General features: G+C 52.2%; 1 protein-coding gene across 4 annotated transcripts in view; it reads right to left on the bottom strand.

Annotated features, from left to right (window-relative positions):
- RASA1 (RAS p21 protein activator 1) overlaps positions 1-22,291 on the bottom strand; it is a 1,760,251-nt gene that overhangs the window by 725,654 nt on the left and 1,012,306 nt on the right. For all 4 annotated transcript variants that reach the window (XM_069627585.1, XM_069627584.1, XM_069627586.1 and 1 more), the window contains exon 19: positions 17,416-17,531. In XM_069627585.1, coding sequence (XP_069483686.1) covers positions 17,416-17,531 — 116 coding nt within the window. The remainder of the gene's footprint in view (positions 1-17,415; positions 17,532-22,291) is intronic.

Genomic DNA, 22,291 nt, shown 5'->3' with positions numbered 1-22,291 from the left:
AGTACTAGTGCTGCCAACCCCGGTTCGTGTAATGTCAGGGGAGACCACCTGTACCTAAGTTCACTGCATGTAAAGTGTCCAGTTGACACCATAGGTTCTCATGTTTGGGCGACCGATGCTTCTAGTTGGGAGGAGTATGGGGTGGGGGGGGTTGAGGGTTTGTTAAGTTTAGTTACAGATGGGACCAGTCAAGCACATAGCACACTATGGCTAGGAAAGATGGTTATAACTCATGGGCATAAACTCGACCGGCGCATAACGCCGTCAACAGCAGCACAGGCAAACATGGCATTACATAGCACTACCACTAACGCTCTCAGGCCACTTAGGCTCATGACATGGTCAATCGCCTGGGCAACGCAGTCAAGCGCCGATTGGTACGGCAATTTCTAAACAGATGGGGATCAGATATAGTGTTTCTGTCTGAGGCCCATCTTGCGGGCACAGAATGTACCCTGTTCAGACGTACAAACTACAAGCTGGCACTCCACTCAGGCTTCATGATGGGCTCAAGGGGCGTCATGATCCTGGTACACAAAAACGTTAGCGTCCACCTCAACACAGTGACCCACGACACCAACGGCAGATATGTATATGTGACAGGCACGTTATGGGATCACTATTGCATTAATAGCCACTTATGCACCGCCAATCCCATTAGAGCCACTACTCACAGATATTGCCCCGCTGATCACAAACAACACTTCTTTTTTTTTTTAACTTTGTTTATTTTAAATCAAGGCAGGATGGCAAATATACAAATCATGACATATCACAAGCAATGCGTATTCAGGTTCTTCGATCCCCAGTCCTCATTTCCCCCATCAGGCTTCCTCCCTCCCACCTCCCTTCGGCCTCTCCCCCCCTCATGTTTGGAGGCGGAATTTTCTTTCTGGGTTGTCCAGTTCGCCCCTTAGCATCTATGTGTCTTCTCCAGGGTCCTCTTGGTGTTTCAAGATCCATCGGGCCCTGGTCGGTTTGTAGGTCTGGGCGGGGAAGCGCTGGTCGTATTCCAGCACTGGGCTCCAAACATTCTGAAAGCGGTGGAGCGTTCCCGCCTGTGCTGCTGTGACCTTTTCCGCGATCAGGATGTCCGAGTTTAGACCACCATTGGGCTATGTGAGGTCCTTCTGGGGATTTCCAGGCCCTGGCCAACACCGTTTTCCCCGCCAGAAGGCAGTGTGTCAATAGTTTAGACTTGTCCCGGAGCGCGGGTAGATCGCGGGGATCGGGGCTCCCAGCAAGACTGGTTCAGGTTCCAGAGGAATCGCCGTTCCCGTAATTTGTGCGATGGTCTCTAGGCATGTCCTCCAGAACTGTCGTATCTTTGGGCAAGCCCACCACATATGGAAGAAAGAGCCTGGGTGACCACATCCTCTCCAGCAGGCATGATCCACATGTGGGTTCATGTGGTGAAGTCGAAGGGGCGGGTAATACGACCGGAGGAGCACCTTGTACGCACATTCCCTATTGGTAACGCAGGTGGAGGAGGTATGTGTTCTGGTCCAGATGTCCACCCAGGTTTGGTCCTCGACCGGATGGCCCAGGTCCGCCTCCCATTGAGCCATGCAGCGGGTCTTTGTGGACAGGAAGTCCCTTAAGAAGCGCCTCTATAGGGTGTATACCCTGCCCCGAGTTGGAAGGTCCCCCAGTGTCAGCTCCAGGACGGTGGGCGGGCGAGTTGCTGCCTGCAGAGGCTGGGGGTGCGAGCACCAGTGGCGTAGCTGGATATAGGTTAATCTGTCCCTTTCCTGGAGTTGGAACTTCTCCTTGCATTGGGCGAAGGTGAGGGGTGTCCCTCCCAGATATAGCTGGTCTATGGTCTCCAGCCCGCCCTTTATCCAGTTCCGGAAATTGCGGGGGTCTGCTCCGGGTGAGAAGGATGGGTTATGGAAGACCGGGGAGCGTGGGCTCAGTCCTCTGGGCACTCCCTTCTGCTTTAGAGCCCAGGGCCAGGAGCTAAGGGTGTGTTTAGTTTATAGGAGGAGGTCTCCCCAGTGTGTTCTAAGGGGGGGGGCGGAATGTGTGGCAGAAATCGCAAGGGTAAAGGTGTTTGTGATTGTTCCAGCTCTACCCACCTGGGGCAATTTGTTATGGTCTGCCATGCCTGAAACTGTGCTAGTTGTGCTGCCACACTATAGGCCCTCAAGTCCGGGACCCCCAAACCTCCTAGCTTGGAGCCCCCCAGCATCGTTTTGAGAGGGATTCTCGCTCTCTTACCTTTCCAGGTGAATTTCAGCATTTTCCTTTGGATGTCCTTGAGGGTTGGTGTGGGGATCGCTACTGGGAGGGAGGCGCAGGCGTATAGGAACCTCGGCAGTAGGTTCATCTTGCATGCTGTGATGCGCCCCAGCAGTGAGATCTCTTGGGTCTCCCATCGTTTCAAGTCACCTTCCAGTTCTTTCAGTAGCCGGGGGAAGTTGGCTTTGTATGTGTCTCTTGGGTTAGCCGGGATGTGGACCCCTAGGTAGGGGATGGCCTTCTTCACCCATGTCATCGGGCACATCGTCGTCAGTGGCTCCCGTTCTGCTGGAGTGAGCCCGATGCCCATGGCCAAGGATTTGTCAAAGTTTATAGTGAAGCCTGAGACTTCACCATAGGTGGTAAGTTCTCGTATTGCCTGTTTCAATGATGATTGGGCTTCTGAGATCGTGAGTAGGACATCGTCCGCGTATAGGGCGATTTTATGTTGGTTGGGGCCGACCTGCAGCCCTTTAATTTGATCTTTTCCCCTAATCCTTTGGGCCAAAGGCTCCATGGTGAGAGCGAAGAGTAAGGGTGATAGCAGGCAGCCCTGCCGGGTTCCGCACGATAGGGGGTTCGGAGCTGAGCTGTGTCCATTAAGTCTTAGACTCGTACTTGGGCTCTTATAGTTGGCCAGCACCATTGTCTGAAAAGTTGACCAGAAGCCGAAGGCCTCTAGGGTAAGTTTCATAAAGGGCCAATCTACTCGATCAAATGCCTTGGCTGCGTCCAGAGCCATTAAGACCAGTTTTTGGGAGTTCCGGGAGGCGAGGTCCACCAGGTTCAGGGTTCTCCGTATGTTGTCTCCCGCTGATCGATGGAGGATGAAGCCTGCTTGGTCGGCATGAATGATCTTCGGGAGAACGCGATTCAGGCGGTTTGCCAGGATTTCTGAATATATATTTGCATCAATGTTTAAGAGTGCTATCGGTCTGTAAGAGGCTAGACTCCCTGGGTCCTTTCCTGGTTTGGGCAGGAGGATGGTGGTTGATTCCTGCATCGATGGGGTGACCGCGCCTGTGTCTCTGAAGGAGTTGAACAGGGTCACCAGATGGGGGGTCAGTTGTGGCCTGAAAAGTTTATAGAATCTGGTCGAAAAGCCGTCCGGGCCTGGGGCTTGTGTTTTAAGCGACTTGATGGCCTCCTCGACCTCCTCCACCGTGATGGGATCCTCCAATTTGTCTCTCGTTGTGTTGGCGAGACGGGGAACCGCTGCCTTCTGTAGATATTCCACCTGTTGCGGTCGGTTCCGAGGGGTTGCCTTCATGATTTGGGTCAGGTAGTCTGTCGCGAGCTGTTGTTTTTTGGGCTCCGAGTATCGGGTGACCCCCTCAGGATCATGCAGGCCTGCAATCGTGTTGACGCGTCTCCGCTTGGCTAGTTTGGCCACCAGGAACCTGTTCGCCTTGTTGCCCTTCGCGTAATACGATTGTTTGGCTTTTGCCATCATTAGGGCGGTTTGTTCCGCGTAGTGGGCTTCAAGCTTTTTCCTCGCTGTTCGCATGATACGTTGCGTCTTAGGGGACCAGCCTTTTTCTTTGTGGATTGCCTCAGCCTCTCTTAGCTCATCCTCTAAAGCTATTCGGGTCTGGCGTCTGTTCCGGTAGTAGGCCGCTCCCTGAGCGATGAGGGAGCCCCTGATTACTGCCTTCATGGCGTCCCAGTTATTTGCCAGTGAGGTGTCCGAGGCAGGGTTTTCGTCAAAGAAGTTTTTAATTCCTGTCGCGATCTTGTCTCTCGTAGCCATGTCATTGAGAATCGGGTCATATAGAGACCATTTGCGTGGGTTATTGAGATTGGGGTCCTGAACCCGGAGTTCCAAGAACACTGGAGCGTGGTCGGACATGGCTCTCGTGCCGATGAAGACCTCTTTGACTGAGGGGAAGGTGTGCGGGGAGATCAGGAATAAGTCAATCCTTGAGAAAGTGCGGTGTACGAACGAGTAGAAGGAGTAGTCTCTTTCGTCGGGGTGAAACACCTGCCACGAGTCCTGAACAGCTGGAGGAGGCTGAGTGCTTGGGCGAAATCACTTGGAGTCGGGGGGTGTGACCGGTCTTTAGTGGGGTCGGGAACTCCATTGAAGTCCCCTCCGACAATTGTTTGGCCCTCCACAAAACTAGCGAGGGTCGTGCCCAAGGAGTCGTAGAAGAGTGATTGTCCCGTGTTAGGGGCATATACCGAGATGAGGGTGTATAGGTCTCCCAACAGGAGGCATTTGACTGCTGTGTATCGGCCTTCCGGGCATGTTTTTGTTTCCAGGATTTGTGGGTTCAAGTCTTTTCTAAAGAGAATCGCCGTGCCCCCCTTTTTGCTTGGGCCGGAGGCAAAAAATTGAAGCGGGAATGATCGCGAACGAAGTCGGGTCACGTCCGCCGGCAGCAAGTGGGTCTCTTGGAGCATAGCTATCGCAGCGTTTTCGTCCTGGAGCTTTAATAAAATTGCCTTTCGTTTGTTAGGGGAGTTCAGTCCGTTAACATTTAGGGAGAGGATTCGCAGAACCTGGTGGTCCAGAGGTGTCCCATTCTCTATCTCTTGAGTTGGAGGAGGGGGGGGTGGGGGGGGGAGTCCGGATCGATGGTTTAGCTGCCATGTTTGTCATGAGATCTTGTAGTACCATCCTGCACTTGAGGTTTTAACGCGGGGCCGCAACTTTAACTGGTGGGTAGACTGACATTGTAGGTACGGGCCGACCCTTGGCCAACGGGGCCGGTTGTCCTATCGTGTATCAAGTACTGTGGGTTTCCAAGGAACGAAAGTTGGAAAGTGCCCTTGGAGTGGGTATGAACCGTGGGTATGGTCCGCCGTCTCCGCCCTAGAAGCTTGTCAGAGTAAGCATTATGTGGCGGATCCGAATTCAGGCCGGGTCAGAGGAGACCAGGGAGAGATGTAGTTGGAACCTGGAGGTGCGGGGGGCGCCATTGTTCATCTCTTTTTGTTGATCCGCGGGGTTGATGACCATGGCGTACGTTTAGGTTTCTGGGAGGAAAGCGGCCCGGAGTCCTCAGCTCCCTCCGGGGTTGGTGTGGAGAGTTCCTGGGGCGAAGATGGATGCATGATCCTCTCCGCATCCTCCAAGTGACTGATCCGGCCTAGGGTGCCTTTGTATGTGAATTGTAGAGCCGCTGGAAACAGCCATCTGTAGCGGACTTGCTGCTCCTGAAGGAACAGTGCCAGGGGTCGGAGTGCTCTTCTTTTCTGGAGGGTGAGTGGTGAGAGGTCCTGATATATTTGAGTGGCGTGCTCTGAAATGTAGTTTCCTCCCCTTGGCGGCTGATCGGCGAAATCGCTTCCTTGGTTGTAAAGAAGTGGAACCTCGTAATGACATCGGGGGGGGGGGGGGGGGGGCAGAGACAGCCCCCCGACGCGGGCGAAGTCTGTGGGTGCAATCTAGCAAGAGCTGAGATTTATCCAGGTCTGGGAGGAGGGCCTCAAAGAAGCATCCCATGTAGTCCGCTAGCTTGTTGTCGGGGACGGACGTTGGGACCCCCCGAATGCAGAGATTATTGCGGCGCGCCCTATTTTCAAGGTCCTCATGTTTAAACTCCAGGATCTCGCATTTCTGATGCAGGGAGTCAATGGCTCTTCGCATTTCCCCTAGAGTGGTGGTGTGGTCCCGCGAGTGGTCTTCGATTTCTCCGAGCCTCTGTTCGGCCTCCGTGACCCTTTGGTCCGTCTGTTCGATTTTGGTGGTGAGTTCTGATAGGCATGAGCGGAACTCCGACTTGATGTCCGCCATGAAGGCTATCAGGTCCCCTTTGGTACCGAGGGCTCCCCCAGCCTCTTGTTGTTTCTGTGGAGTGAGTTTGGGAGGCTATTGCTTCTTGCTTTTATCTAGCGTAGTGAGCATGGTGGAGATATATGCGCCCTTGCCAACCTTCGTTTGCCTAGACATGATGATCGTGTTTGGCGGTCTTGGCTGGAAGGGTTGCGGCGAGGCCAAAGCTGTGTGCCAGCCGCCTAGGAGCCTTCAAGCATGGGAGTGCGAGTGAGACGTCGGAGTAGGTGTGATTCCGCAGTAGACTGGTTTGCTAGCTGGATGGGTGGGCCGGGGCGCCCCAGGAAGCACTGAGTGGTGCGTGAAGGGAGGGCCCGCGATGTCGGGCTTCTCTGGGTGGCTCTCAGGGCTTATATCGTGGCCTCCGTGTTTCCCCTGTCGACCTGGCCGAGTGCAGCCCCCGATGAAGTTCTCACATGTTCACCGGGCGACCCCGGCACGATCTGCCTGGATCCGTGTTGGCGGGTCCGTCTGCTGCTCCTCTTCGGTCCCCCTGAAGCCCGTCGCCATCAGGTTCGCAATATGTTGTTGAGTTCCGGCGCGGCCGGCATCTTGGTTTCTTCGAATGGCGACGGGGGAGCGGTTCAGTCGCTAAGTTCTAGGAGAACGCTCCAGCGTTCGGAGGTCATTGTAAGCCAGGTTGTGCCTCATCGGTTCCGATCGCCGTAGATGGCATTGGCGACTTGGATACTCGGTCAGAACCGCTTGAATTCTAACCTCATGGTACTTCAATGAAGTCATGAACGCAACCTTGGACAGATCACATTTACGTAATAGAAACCACAACGTAACTACTAGGCTAGTTACATTCACCAACGCACTTGGCCTATGCGGTGTATGGAGAGAACTCCACTCGGACACTAGAGAATACTTTTACCACTCGGGGGCACATGCCTCACTCTCCAGGCTAGGCTATTTTTTTTTACCCCAGCAACTGATCTACACAGGGCACAAGAAATAAACATGCTCCCCAGAGGCATTTCTGACCACTCCCCGCTGGAGCCAAAACTCACAACATCCAGGCCGCTTCCACTGCCGAGCTGGCGCTTGAATAATGACTACCTGGGCGACCCCGAGCTAGTGGACAGTCTTCAAGAGGCCACCAACACATATTTCGAGCTAAATACGCGAACTGCATCGAACCACGAGACAATGTGGGAGGCCTACAAGACAGTACTAAGACTCACTAAGGGGTGAACTAATATCTTGGATAACTGCAAAAAAGAAAAAGCACCTGAGTAAGACACTTGAAGCAGAACAACAGGTGAAGCAGGCAGAGGAGAGGCATATAAGCAAGGATACACTGGACACAAATTGCATGCTGCTCCTAGCACAGAAAAGGCTTCAAAATATAGCAATGGACAATGCAAGACAAGCGCATACCGCAATGCGAGCAAGAATCTATAAAACAGGTGATAAAGCTGGCAAGATGCAGGCATGGCTGGAAAGGAAGGAGCAGGGACGCAGCCATGTCCAGCGGCTAGAAACAGGAGGGTCAAATACACAAGTGACAGACCAGGACATAACCCAAGGCTTTGCAGACTACTATGCTGAGCTTTATAGGGAACCCACGACTCAGATGGACATCATGATTATGGAGGAAATTGACAACCCCACCTTAAATGAGGTGCAACTGGAGCTACTGGAGAGGGATATCATGGAGGATGAGGTCCTAAGTGCCATATCCGGCCTCCAAACCGGCAAGTCGCCAGGGCCTAACAGCTTCCCAGTTGAGCTATGGCGGAAGGTAGGAACCAATGTGATTGCCACCCATCTACTGAGGATGTACCAACATGTGCGAGAAAAGGGCATTCTTCCACCAGCTCTGCGAGAAGCAACAATAAGGAACAAGTTACTTACCTGTAACTGTTCTTCTCCAGCATGGGTCTGGCATGGATTCACATGCTCATGAATATTCCTCGTCAGGCTGGGAATCCTCGGTAAAGAAAAATCAGTATCAGTTTCGTTTCTGATCTGTCTTTCGTAGTAGTAACCAATCACTGATCTCTGCGTCATACTGACCACAGCCAATGACTGCCATCTCCCTAAGCCCCGCCTCTGGCAGCCATCTTCAGATTTGGTAGCACGTGAATTGGCAGTATGACCAAGTGAAGAGCCGCAGAGGGGTAGGCGGGAGGGTTAGCATGTGAATCCATGCCAGACCCATGCTGGAGAACAACAGTTACAGTTAAGTAATTTGTTCCTTCTCCAGCATGGGGTCTGGCATGGATTCACATGCTCATGAATAAAAGAATACATAGCAGTACACACATGCACAACCACGGGAGGTGGCAAAGGCTCAACATTAAGCATTACATCCAAAACTCAACATTAAGCAATTCTTACATCCTCACCAGGCTCACCTTAGGCAAACAGGTTGTGCAGCACTGCTTGGCCGACCCTGGACTCCTCCCTGGAATCCCGATCGACGCAGTAGAATTTCTTGAAGGTGTGCGTCGACCTCCACGTAGCAGCCCTGCAGATGTCCAGCAAGGGCACACCAGATAGGAACGCCGTGGTAGCTGCGATCGCTCTGGTGGAATGGGCTCTCGGACGGCCAGGCAGAGGTCGGTTTGCCATCCTATGACAGTACATGATACAGCCGGAGAGCCATCTGGAAATGGAAGCCTTCGAGAGAGCCTTCCCCTGATTGACAGGTCCAAAGTGCACAAAAAGTTGTGACGTCTTCCGAAAACTCTTCGTGCGGTCCACGTAGAACTTCAGCGCTCTAGCCACATCCAGCGAGTGCAAAGTCCTTTCAGCCGGCGACGAAGGCGACGGGAAGAAAACAGGCAACACCAAGGGTTCGTTGAGGTGGAAGTCCGACGCCACCTTGGGCATGAAGGAGGGGTGCATCCTGAGCACTACCCTCGTGTCGTGAAAAGTCAAGTACGGGGGCTTGCAGAAAGGGCCTGGATCTCTCCCACCCATCGTGCGGAGGTGATGGCCACAAGAAACGCTGTTTTCCACGACAAGAATTTCAACGGAGCTGAGTGCAGAGGCTCGAACGGAGGTCCCATGAACTTGGTCAGCACCACGTTGAGCTCCCACGCCGGGGCCTTCACCGGCAGGAACGATCTGAACAGTCCATTCATGAATTCTTTCACCAGACGATGAGCCCACAAAGACGTCCGTCCCGTGATTCTGGTGTATCGGGAGATCGCAGCAAGATGAATCTTGATGGAAGTGTGCGCCAGTCCAGCCTTGGCCAGCGTCAGCAGGTACGGCAGTACTTGAGGAGCCGTAATCCGTAGAGGGTTAATCTTCTGTGCGTGGCACCAGATTGAGAACCTCTTCCATTTGTGTCCGTAGCATTTAAGAGTTGAGGACGCCCTGGCCTTTGCAAGAACCTCTCTGCAGTCGGCCGGTATGTCCAAACTCTAACGCTGCAGGAGCCAGGCCTGCAAGTTCAGCGACTTCGGGTCGTGATGGAGGATGGCGCCTCCTTCCCTGGAGAGAAGATCCGCGTCCACTGGCAGCTTGATTGACAGGGACGCTGACAAGTCCAGAAGGTCCGGGAACCATATCTGCCTCGGCCACGCAGGTGCGACGAGGATCCTCCTGCACCGTTACCTCTTGAGCTGCTTGATGAGCCGGATCAGCAGCGGCAAAGGAGCGAACGCATACAGGAACAGGCCCTCCCAAGGGAACGAGAAAGCATCGCCCATGCTCCTCGGCTGGGGAAACCTGCTGGCGAACCTCCGGCACTTGGAGTTCGTCGTCGTCGCGAACAGATCGATCATGGGTGTGCCCCACCGTCGGAAGAGCCGGTCCACTAGATCCTGTCGTAGTACCCACTCGTGGCACGAGCGCAGCTCTCTGCTGAGCGATTCGGCGATGGTGTTTTTTTATTCCTGCCAGATGAAACGGCACCAGAAACATCCCTTGGGCGAAGGCCCAATGCCACAGGTCCTGCGCCTCCTTGGACAGGGCTGGGGATCTGGTACCGCCCTGCTTCCTGATGTAGAACATGGTGGTGGTGTTGTCGGTGAAGATCCTCACCACCTTGCCCTTGAGGGACGGAAGAAAGGACGCGAGGGCCCAAAACACTGCACGGAGTTCCAGGACGTCGATATGGAGGGACTTCTCCGTCGGCAGCCAAAGGCCCCTCGCGTGCAGATTTTCGGTGTGCGATCCCCACCCTTCCAGGGAGGCATCCGTGGTCACTGTCTTCTGTTGGCCCGGGGTCTGGAAGTCCATGCCCGCCGTCAGATGCGCGCGGGTGCCCCACCACCGGATCGCTCGTCGGAAGCTCTCGTCGAGTGTGATCCTGTCTTCGAAGCTGCCCGTCGTCTGGATCCAGCGAGCGTCTAGGAACTCCTGTAACGGGCGCATCCGAAGCCTGCACAGGCGGATGAGATAAATGCAAGAAGATAAATGCAAGAAGACATCATTCCGAGGAGGGATTGATGGACCTCACCCTGGCCGCGTCCGCAACCAGCATCCGCTGCACCTTGCCCAAGATGGCCCTCGTCCTTTCCTCCTTCGCTCCCAGAAACAGTGCGTCTTGCGCAGGCACCAGGTGGGACTTGGCGTAGTTTATGGAGAATCCCAGGTCCGTGAGTAGTTGGACGGTCCTCGCCATGTGCTCCGCGGCGAACTCCTTTGTCTTTGCTCGGATGAGCCAGTCGTCCAGGTAGGGGTAGACGTGGATCCCCTCAAGGCGCAGCCGCGCCGCCACCGGTGCGAGGCACTTGGTGAACACCCTGGGTGCCGACCTCAATCCGAAGGGAAGGGCTCTGAACTGGTAGTGACGCCCTTGGACCACGAATCTGAGAAACTTTCGGTGTCCCTTTAGGATGGGGATATGGAAGTAGGCATCCTCCAAATCCAACGACAGGAAATCGCCCTCCTCCAGTTGACCCAGAACGTGCTGGAGGGTGACCATCCGGAACTTCTGTGCCTTGATGAATTTGTTCAGTCGTCGTAGGTCCAGGATGGGACGCCATCCTCCCGTCTTCTTCACGAGGAAGTATCTTGAGTAAACTCCGGAGCCCCGAAGCCTCTTTGGGACGAGCTCGATGGCGCCTTTCTTGAGCATCGCCTTTACCTCCAAGAGAAGTTGAGGGACGTGATGTTCCTTCCTGGCCACGGGGGGGACGCGCGGGCACTTCTTTAGAAACTCGAGCGCGTGACCCTGGGCCAGGGCGTCCAGCACCCAACGGTCGGTGGAGATGGACTCCCACACGCTGACGAAGCTCGCCAGCCGGCCTCCCACCGGGGTGCTTCGGTGGGGGCCCGACCCCACGGCCGGTTCAGTCCTGCTTCGGCAAGGCTTTGCCGCCTTGTCCTCCTTGGCGACGACGGCGGGGTCTGCCCGACTTGCTTCGTCCCCTGTAGGCTTCCTGTGACGACGAACGGGACGCTTGACGATAGGTGGAAAATCCGCCGCCGGAACCTTTGGAGGCACCCTGCTTGCCTCTGCTGCTCCAAAAGGGCGGCCGTCGTTGCTGGAGAACACCAAGAGCCCGGGCCGTCTGCGTGTCCGTCTTGATGGCTTGTAGGGAATCATCCACTGTTTTCCCACACAGGTTGTTCCCGTCGAACGGCATGTCCAAGACTCTGGTCTGCACGTCCTGACGGAAGTCAGTTGCCTTGAGCCATCCACGCCGTCTAAGGCACACGCCGTTGCCCAACTGGCAAAATCCAGTGTTAGCGATGTCCGTCGCTATCGTAATGGCGTGGTCCGACGCCACTTCTCCTTCCTGCAAGATCTCTAGGGCCTCCGCCCTCTTGTTGTCTGTTAAGAAGTCCAGCAGGGGGGCGATTTTGTACCACAACTCCCTGTCGTAGCGGGCTACGATAGCCAAGGCGTTGGCAGCCTTAATCGTCGTCGCTGCCGATGAGATGACTCTGCGTCCCATCGTGTCCAATTTCTTTCCCTCGCCGTCCGGCGGGGAGGTTGACGTAGAGGCCGAGGCCCCCCCGCTTTCTTCCTGGCCGCCGCGGAGACGACCGAGTCCGGGGTCGGCTGTAGGGGGCCGCGTCCGGGACCCGGTACTTCTTCTTGTACCGATCCCTTCTCGCAGGCGTTGTGGGTGGGTTCTTGAGGAGGGTGAGACCCTCATCCCCGATATCGTCTAGTAGAGGTACAGCGAGGACCGTCTTCCTCTTGGTCTTGCGCCGTTGATAAAGGAAACCTTCCTTCTCTTCCAGGCAGAGCTGGAAAAGCTCGGATGCCCTGGCGATCATGGCATGAAATGATCCAATCTCGTCGGGCGGGGAAGCCTGGGGAGGAGGTTGACGGGAGATCCTCGTCGTAAACCTCGTTGTCTGTACCCGTCGCGGCCGTGTCAGTCCCCGTATCATCCCCACGGGTCGTGGATGGGGAGGAGGGCTGAGCAGGGCGCGATGGTTGAAAACCAGGTGGAGGATGAATCCTTCTTCTCTTAGGAGGGCGGCTCCCAGAAGGGCCTGGCTCCGGGTCCCCCATCGGGAGCGGTTCCTCCGTTGGTGGTAACGGCAATCTCGTCCTTATGTCCGAGCATAAGGACTGTATAGCCAACAAAATGGCCGCCGAGTTGTCTTGCGGCACTGGTTGAGGGGATTCCGACGGGCGGTCAGGAGCCCCGTCGGCACCCTCGACGTTCTCGTCGTCTCCCACGTCGAGGTCCCTCCCGACGGACTGGTCTTCTTCCACGCCAAAGCCGTGGCTTAAGACTTCGATCAGCTCCTCCTCAGAGGTTGAAGCCGAATCCACGACGACCTCCTGCCCCCGCCTTTTTCTTCTCCGTCGGAGGTTTCACGGGGGTCCTGTCGATGGGCATGAAAGAGGACTCCCTCAGCGGTGGCAGGGAGACTCTGGGCCCCGAGGTCGCCACCACTGGTGTAGCCTCCACAGGCTGAGCCAGGGCCGCCGCGACTGTCTCGATAGAGGCCTTGGCCGGGTGGATCAAGGCTTTCACCACCTTAGGTGCGCTCACCGCCTTCTCCTTGGGGGGAGGGTCACCACTCGCTCCCCTCTGATGGGGCCTTCAAGCTCGACCGGGATCTCGGCCTTCCTCTTACCCGAGCCAGAGCATTGGCTTGTGGTTGATGGCGCCGGGGAGGATGAGCCCTGCCTGGCGCCCGTAGAGCCCGACCGTTCGGCGCTCCCGGTGCCAGTGGACTCGCGGTGCTTGGCCTTCTGTTGGACCCCCGTCGCCGGGGCGCCCTCAAAGGTCTTAGAAGACCGCTCGGACTTCTTCTTCTCGCCTGACGGGCCCTTCCCTTCCAGCCAGTTGGCGAGACGCAGATGGCGGTCCTTCATGGTCCGCTCTGACATATTGCCGCAAAACGCACAGTCCTTCTCCACGTGAGTCTTGTCCTCATGCAGGCAGTAGAGGCAAAGGGAGTGCTCTGGGCCCCGGAGCTTCAGGCTCTTTTGACAGAAAAAGAGAACATTTTCCTAAGAAAAAGCGCGAAAAAGGCACTAAAGATCGAGAGCAATAACACGAGGATCCCAACACTTGAACGTGCAGTATAAATCTGAAGATGGCTGCCAGAGGCGGGGCTTAGGGAGATGGCAGTCATTGGCTGTGGTCAGTATGACGCAGAGATCAGTGATTGGTTACTACTACGAAAGACAGATCAGAAACGAAACCAATACTGATTTTTCTTTACCGAGGATTACCAGCCTGACGACGGGGAATATTCATGAGCATGTAAATCCATGCCAGACCCCATCCTGGAGAATAGCGATACCCAAACCAGACAAACCCCCTGAAAGCTGCAGTTCATACAGGCCTATTTCACTCATCAATAGCGAAACTAAAATACTGGCAAAACTACTAGCGAATCGTCTACAGCAGGTTATCCCCCTCCCTGATACACCCGGACCAGTGCGGCTTCATGCCACAAAGATCAACACGCATGAACCTTCACAGACTATACTCAGCCTTGGAAAGAGCCAGCAGCATACAAGGCCTGCTAGCCCTACTAGCAATTGACTTTGAAAAGGCCTTCGATTCAGTGAGATAGGAGGCTATCTGGAACATAATGCGCCACATGGGCTTCGGCAAGAACTTCATGAGTTGGGTGCGTCTGTTGTATGAATCCCCATTGGCCAGGACCAGGGTTAACGGCTGGCAATCGGACCCTTTTAGTCTGGGGAGAGGCACGAGGCAGGGCTGCCCATTATCTGCCTTGATCTTCGCAATCGCAATTGAACCACTGGCAATCCTCCTGCGAAACACATCAACCTGAGAAGGCTTCCGCTGGTCTGAAACCTGGAAAGACAGTATCGCTCTATGCTGATGACCTGCTCATCTACCTAAAAGACCCAAGCAATTTTTGCCCCAGAGTCATGCACATGTTAGAGCGATATGGGGAATTCAACGGCCTACGTGTGAACTGGACCAAATCCATCCTATTCCCCATAGGAGACGTTTCGATGGTGAGCCTAGCGGCCGGCCCTTACCAGATCGAAATGGAACAGTTCAAATACCTGGGGATACGCATCACGAAGCACCTCGCTAAATACACATACTTGAACCTCTCTCCCCTTGTAACAAGATTCGCAGAAGATACCCGTCACTAGATCTCTTTGCCACTGACGCGGACGGGTAGATCCGCCCTGTTCAAAATGATTGCTCTCCCCAAATTCTTGTACATCCTGCAAAACGCTCCATCATATATTTCATATTAAGAATTCCACAAACTCGACTGCATCCTCCGGAAACTGCTATGGGGAGGAGGACACGCGCGGATTGCTCTCGCCACTCTCCAGAGGTCCATCTGGGAAGGGGGGATTGGGCTGCCCAGACTGCAGTCATACTAATGGGACAGCCAGATGGGGGTGGTGAATGATATGCTCCATGGGGACAGGAGCCTTCCGTACATCAAAGGGATCAACTCCAAGAGCCTGAGTCGCACACCAAAATCGGACATGGCAAAGCACATAGTGAGAATCTGGAAAGAAGCACATCAATACTTAGGGTGGGACGGGAAACTGACACTGGCCCAGCCCCTATGGAACAACTGCTGCCTTCTCGAAATACAAAAATTGCCTAGATGGCCCGAATGGGTCCAGCGAGGAATCACCAGCATTGGAGATGTGATACGTGAGGACAACTTGGTACCATTCAAGACATTACACTTAGAGTTCTACCTACCAGCTACAGAAAGGTACCACTACATGCAACTGCCACATGCTTGGAATGCCCACCGACAGAACACACAAGACATGTCAGAAAGCTCTCCGCTAGAGCGAAATATAGTACTGGACCGGGTGGAACGTAAGGTCACCTCCACCATGTACAATGTGATAACATCCTTCGCGACACCAGAACTAACCAGTCTGAAAATCAAGTGGGAACGAGATGTGGGACCGCTTCAACCAGAAGATTGGGTTGAGGTCCTGATGTACCCGTGTGAGGCAACCATCTCAAGGCTCAGACTGGTTCAATTGAAGATCCTGCATCGCATCTACTATCCAAGAGTGGCTCTTGTCCGCTGGGGTAAGACGTCGGACGCACGATGCCTACGCTGCAAGCGTGAGGACGGTACCTTCTTCCATATCTTATGGAAATGTAGTAACTTTCAGCAGCTCTGGCGGAAATGTTGTGATAAACTGTCCAGCGTTATAGGCAAGACGATACAAAGGTGCCCAAAACACCTTCTCCTGGGGATTTCCAGTGAAAGCGACCTCTCCCGCCATGAGAAACTGCTCTGGTCAACCACAATGACGGTACTCAGACGGAACATCGTGCAACTGTGGGGTTCGGATCGCAAACCTAGCTATGACCAGTGGGTCACAGATGTGGACATTTGTGCTGTAATGGAGCACCGGATGCACGCGGCGAGGGGCTGTTCGCAAAAAGCAAACAAAATATGGAGACGGTGGGAGGAGGCCAGCTAAGTGCCAGATGCGGCGCCGCAGTTACCGAGTCTGAGAGAATCCCCGAGACACCGGGCGGAACGAGCCTGATATGAACAAACTATGTCATGAGTTCTTCCTTTGCTAAAGATTGACGGTCCGTTGGACTGTGGTCCCTGATGTTGAGTTCTTTGATGTTTTTTTTTTGTTTGCTTCTCTCTCTATCTCTTCCTTTATTTACTCGTGGATATGTTGATTTCACAAATGCTCCCTTTTCCCCGCCCTGTAATGCAGAGAGATGAATGTAATGTTGTTTTTATGTTTCAAAACCAATACAATCTTGGATTAAAAAAAAAGACTCCTAAGAACTTGTGCAAAGACTTTTCCATTTACTTACCTGAAGTGATGCATCCTTTACAAAGACTTTTGCCCATTGAATTTGGCTTAGCCTATTTGAATTGAATGACTCTTCTAAGTGCCATCTGAAAGTATTTGTCCTGCTTAAGAATATTTTTACGTTCCTGTGTTCTAATAACCTTTGCCTTTTAGCCACTTTAAGAGTGTTCTGAATGCCAACACTAAGATATTAATGGCCCCAGCACCCTTGTTACTGAAGTCATCTGTGGGTGTAGTTTGTGTCTGTGGGCCATCCCAAAAGGGTCTTGTCTGATTCAGAAACTCAACAGTATTGGTGTGTTTGTATTTTACTAGTATATTGCTCCCTTCTAAAGAAGGCTTTATAACTGACTGATAATTAATAATTGTTTATGCAAGAAACCTTGAGTGTAAGAGTTTATTTGAATACCTGTAACTGTGAATCCTTGTGTAACTGCACTACAGCTCACATTTCCCCTCTTGAGATAAGCCTGGCTGCTCAACACGCTACGAAAACTGTGTAGTACAAGCTTATACCAAAGGTTGAGTTGCCTATACCTGTAGTCATAGTTGTTCGTAGTGTTCCCAGTGGGTACTGCATTCAAACTTTGCCCAACAGTCAGAACTTCTATTCATGAATACACATTAAATCAGGGAAAACTAGGGAACCAAGTTATCAGTTAACAAGTTATTATGCAGATGGAATATCAACCTGAAAGGGAATCAACACAAACTAGGTAAACCAGAGTATGTGTTCATAGTTTGCGATCAGAGCTTACCAATTCCAGAGATCCGTTTCTATTGGCTGGACTTGAAAATATATGACAATTTTATTTTAACATTGGACAGCTCAAAACCATTTCTAGCTCAACTAAATATGCATTCAAGAACAACTGGTGACTAGGTTAGTGTTTTTGTAAAAGACAGAAAACTGTTGGACCCAAATTTAGGAACTGTCCCCAGAGAGTATGCATTTTAAGGCATTGAAAAATTTCATTTTGTTTCGAAATATCACCAAGAGAAACGGTGCATTGGCAGATGTAACAATGAAGAAGTATTTACTACCAGTGACCGCTGAATATTTGTATGATCCATGTACAATAATGTTTACAATTAATTCCTCATCACATCTATTTAAGGTTCAAAAGCTTACAATTTGAAATGTATTTTGTAAAAAGAAAATTATGCTATTGTTGAAAATTCCTTAACATGAAGATTAACTTACTGAGGCAGTATTTCTGAAGCCATAAATATTTTCTCCACGAGGTCAGAAAGTGTGCTAAGCAAGTGTGCCAAATTAGTGTTCACGTCTTCATTTTTTTCTAATTTTGAGGGATTCAGCTAAAAAGTAAAGAAAAGGAAAGCTTTTTAGAAGGTGCAAATTATTAGCATTTAAAAATACAAAATATGTAACCCTGCAGACATAGTAACTGTGTTGCCATAATGTTTCCAAACACTTCTAGATATTTTCAAGCTGGATAGGTAAACCCTTCCAGTGCAGATTCTATATAAAGTAGATCCCTGGATAAATTCACCATTTTGATTACAGTTTGGCAATAGGTTTACATAGCCCACACTCAGTTTAAACACTTGAGCCTACAGCTGATCCAAGGATGTAGAGTGGAAGATCGTAATGTGAAACATTTTCTAGATTATGTATTTCTCAGCTCGAAGGTAGGTTACATTTGTCCTAATATTCTGTAAAACACTAACATTCTGTACTGGTAACAGGTTGCAAAGCATATAACAATAAGGAGGTAGTGGAAGTGTGGACATAGAACAGCTTTTAAGCACAAATGTTGCAAAGACAAACCATGCTGCAAAGAAACTAAGCTTTGAACTGGCATCTACAAAAAAAAATTAGCTTTGAACTGGCATCTACAAAAAAAAATTAGCTTTGAACTGGCATCTAGATATTTGATTACAGAAGTCATGAAAATCAATTCACATAACACCAACCAATTTCTCAAAGTCCTCTACTTGAACAAATGACTTCCCTCTCTATAATGTTCTTCCCATAGATTCTTCATCTTTAATATCTATCTGCCAGAACAACTGCTCTATTCTCCCGACACCTCTATGCGCCCCATTGCAGATGGGCCATCAGAGACAGAATATATAGAGGTGCTGTGCCCGTGACTTTAGTTCCACCCTTTTCCCCGTAACACTACGACACTGAGGGACAGCTGAACCAAGGTGTACTAGTTCGCCAAGTGGGGCAGGTAAGGAGGGCGATGAGGTATACGTGGGAGGATCATTCATCAGAAAGAACATTACTGAGAGCCAAGTAATTCGTTTTTCTAACGATTCCTTCCTCCCAACGATTCCTCTTTGATAGGTTTACAAAGCAGTAAGTAGACCTGGAGGAGGCAAGTTAGCAAGGGCACCACCTAAACCAGAAAAACATGAAGGACAGCCCTGCAAAAACGCACGTCCAGACCAGCTATAGAATCCAAGCAGTAATATTTAGTACAAGCTGCTTGGCAAATCTTCAGAACCAGGACTCAACATTGCTTTGCTGAGGTGGCAGCAAGTCCTCTGGTGGACTGGGCCCCGAGACTCTTAGGCACCTCCTTATCAGCCAGATCATAGCACTTCGAGATGCAGGGAATGATCCACCTTGGCAGAGTCTATTTAATCACAACCCTGCCAGCAGGGGTACCAGCCTTACCAACGAATAACTGGTCATATTGCCTGGCCCCTCTCGTCCGAAATACATAGTAGTCGAGAGCCAACACCGGGTCCTACTGATGTAACAGTTCTTCTGCCTTGGAAGGATGAGGCGAAAGAAAAAAAGACAATAAAATGGATCTTTTGAGAGAGATCAAAGAGACCACTTTTGAAAGAAAAGAGGGTCTCACTCTAAACGGAACCTTCTCTTTTGAAAACAACACATGGGGAGATTTAAAAGAGAATGCATGGAGCTCACTCAACCATCTTGCAGAAGTGATGGCAACCAGAAAAAATCTCCCTGCGGGTGAGGAATCTAACAGAACAGGAATGAAGGGGCCCAAACTGAGCTTTCATAAGGAATGTCAAAACCAAATTTAAATTCCACCCCAAAACCACAAACTATTTTGGAGGAATCCATGTCATACCCATGCTAGAAAATAAGAGTTACAGGTAAGTAACATAACCTTCTCCAGCATGGGGTCTGGCATGGATTCACATGCTCATGAATAATGATTACACAGCAGTACATATACACAACCGCGGGAAGTGGCAAGGCTCAGCAGAAGTAAAAACACTCACACCTGGAACAGACTCACCTCAAGTGAACAGGTTACATAGCACCACTTGGCCGACATGCGACTCCTCCCTAGAATCCATGTTGACGCAGTAGAACCTTGTGAAAGTGTTTGTGGACCTCCATGTAGCAGCCCTGCAAATGTCGAGCAGGGGCACACCAGAGAAAAATGCAGTCGTTGCTGTGATGGCTCTGGTGGAGTGGGCTCTCGGCCGGCCTGGAAAACGCCTGTTTGCCGGACGATGAGAGTGCATGATGCAGTCGGAGAGATACCTGGAAATGGAAGCATTCGACAAGGCCTTTCTGTGATTCACAGGTCCAAAATTGACTAACAACTGAGAAGTCTTCCGAAAACTATTTGTGCGTGCCTCGTAAAACTTTAAGGCACGATCAACGTTCAGCGAATGCAACGCCCGCTCCCCTGGCGACGATGGATTCGGGGAGAAAACAGTCAAAGGCTTGTTGCAATGGAACTTCAATGTCACCTTCAGCATAAATTATAAAGTTACTCATGACTAATGTACTCTTAGTCCTAGTCCCCTTTCCTCCATACTGCATGGGCGTCCCTTCCAAACGACGGGAGACAGAACCCTTTTCACGCAAAAAACCTTCTTCCCCTTTGAATTTAGAGGCGCGCAGGGGTGAGGCCCTGGGAGCATGCACGGCCCTGACTCAGACAATAGATTTAACACTGCCTAATGACACCAGTATTATTAGGGCGGCGGGGAGAGGATGGTGGGACGTATGGAGGAAAGGGGACTAACAGCGAGTAACTTATAATTACTCTTACGTCCTGTCCCCTTACCTCCATACTGCATGGGCGATTACAACTGAATGTAGCCCAGGGTGGAGAGGAGAACCACCTGTCCGAAAGCTGCATCCGATCTAGAGCCGGCATCCAAACAGTAATGGTTGCAGAAAGCCGAGTGAGTGGCCCAAGTGGTCACCCTGCTTATGACTTGCCAAGGGACATGCGCTGGAAAGCGACGGCCGTTGCCTTGGCCCTGACTGAGTGGGCATGCATGTTGGCCGGAAGCGGCCTGTGCTCGCCCTCGCACGCTTCTTTGATGGCCGAGACCATCCAGTGGGATATGGAGGCCGTGGAGGCCTGACATCCTGGTCTTGAGCCTCCAAAAGTGACAAACAGGGCATCCGATTGGCAGAAGCCCATGGTCATGTCCAAGTAGAATCTCAGGACACGCCTGACATTCAGGCTGTGCAGCACTCTCTGTGCTTTGTCCTTAGGATCGGCAAAGAACGTAGAAAGGACCATTTCCTACGTCAAGTGGAAAGCAGACAGCACCTTGGGCAGAAATGTGGGGTGTGTCCGCAGGACTACCTTGTCCCTGTGAAAGGTTGTATATGGTTCCGAGGCGACCAGTGGCTGGATTTCGCTGACTCTACGAGCCGAGGTGAGGCCGACTAGTAGGGCTGTCTTGATGGTGACCATCCTGATGTCCGCGGACGCCATTGGCTCAAACGGTTTGTGCGCAAGTGCGCCCAAGACACCATTAAGGTCCCACACGGGGTGCGGCCTCTTGATGGGCGGGTAGAGCCTTGCAAGCCCCATCAAATGTTTCTTGATAATAGGATTGGAGGAGGAGAAGAAAATCCCTTCCTCCGAGTTCCTGTACGCCCTGATGGCTACGAGGTATGTATGGCAGATGTGCACCTGCACACCAGAGTGGGCGAGGTGCGCCGAGAAGTATAGCACGTCGTCCAAAGTACATGCCAGGGGGTCGATTTCCTTGGAGTCTGCCCAGGGACAGAACCTGGTCCATTTACTTTTATACTGGGTCCTGGTAGCCTTGCTCCTTGCGCCCTGTATGATTTCCAGATTAGCCTGGGAGAGGCTGAGGTGCTGCAGCGTTACCTGCTCAGGCACCACGCTGTGAGGGCTAGTTTCTGAGGTGTGGGGTGGAAGACCCTGCCCCCCCTGCTGCGCTAGATGATGTGCTGGGCCCGTCGGGAGGTGAATCAGGGGCATCTCTCCCAGAGCTGAGCAGCTCCGAAAACCATGGCCTGGACGGCCACCATGGAGCTATTCAAATGATGTTGAGTTGGCGAGACTCATTGATCTTGCAAATCACACTGTGAATCACCGGAGTGGGCGGGAAGGCGCAAGCCTTCATGCCATTCTACTGAAGCTGAAATGCGTCGACCAGGGAACCGGGACCCTGTCCCTGCCAGGAGGCGAACTGAGGGCATTTATTGTTGTGCCAGATGGCAAAGAGATCCACCTGGGGATAACCCCACCTATTGAAGATCTCCTGAATAACGAGGTCATTTGGCTGCCACTCCCAATCTGCTGAGCTTGTCCGCCTCCAGGTTGGATTCCCCCGGGAGGTGGACTGCCGTGAGGTAGATGTCTTTTTCCAGAGCCCACTCCCACATGCTGATTGACAGTCTGCACAGAGGAGGGGATCTGGTGCCTCTCTGCTTGTTGACGTAGTACATGTTGGTCGAGTTGTCTGTCTGGATGAGGACAACCTTGCCCCTGAGAAGTGGTAGGAATGCTCTGAGCGCTAGCCAGATGGCGTTCAGCTCTAACCAATTGATGTGGTATTCCTGCTCCTGTCGAATCCAGGTGCCATGGACCGAGAGATCGTCCAGGGTGGTTCCCCAGCCCTCGAGCGAGGTATCCGTGGTGATCGTGGCCTGCGGGGTGGGCGGCCAAAAGGGCTTGCCCGTCCGTGGGTTGCAGTCCCTGGACCAACATGTTAGGTCAGGGTGGAGAGATGCAGGAATGTTGATCATCTTGGATTGAGAGCCCCGATGAGGCAGCTATGTGCAGCTGAATCCTCCTCAATCTCGTGTGCGGGACGGCTAATAGGACCGCCGCCCAGAGACCCAG

Source organism: Ambystoma mexicanum, chromosome 6p, assembly GCF_040938575.1.
Source record: "Ambystoma mexicanum isolate Mex_15411 chromosome 6p, UKY_AmexF1_1, whole genome shotgun sequence".
Classification (NCBI taxonomy): Eukaryota; Metazoa; Chordata; class Amphibia; order Caudata; family Ambystomatidae; genus Ambystoma; species Ambystoma mexicanum.
Note: the sequence above shows the minus strand (reverse complement) of the source record. Positions and strands in the feature narration are given on the sequence as shown.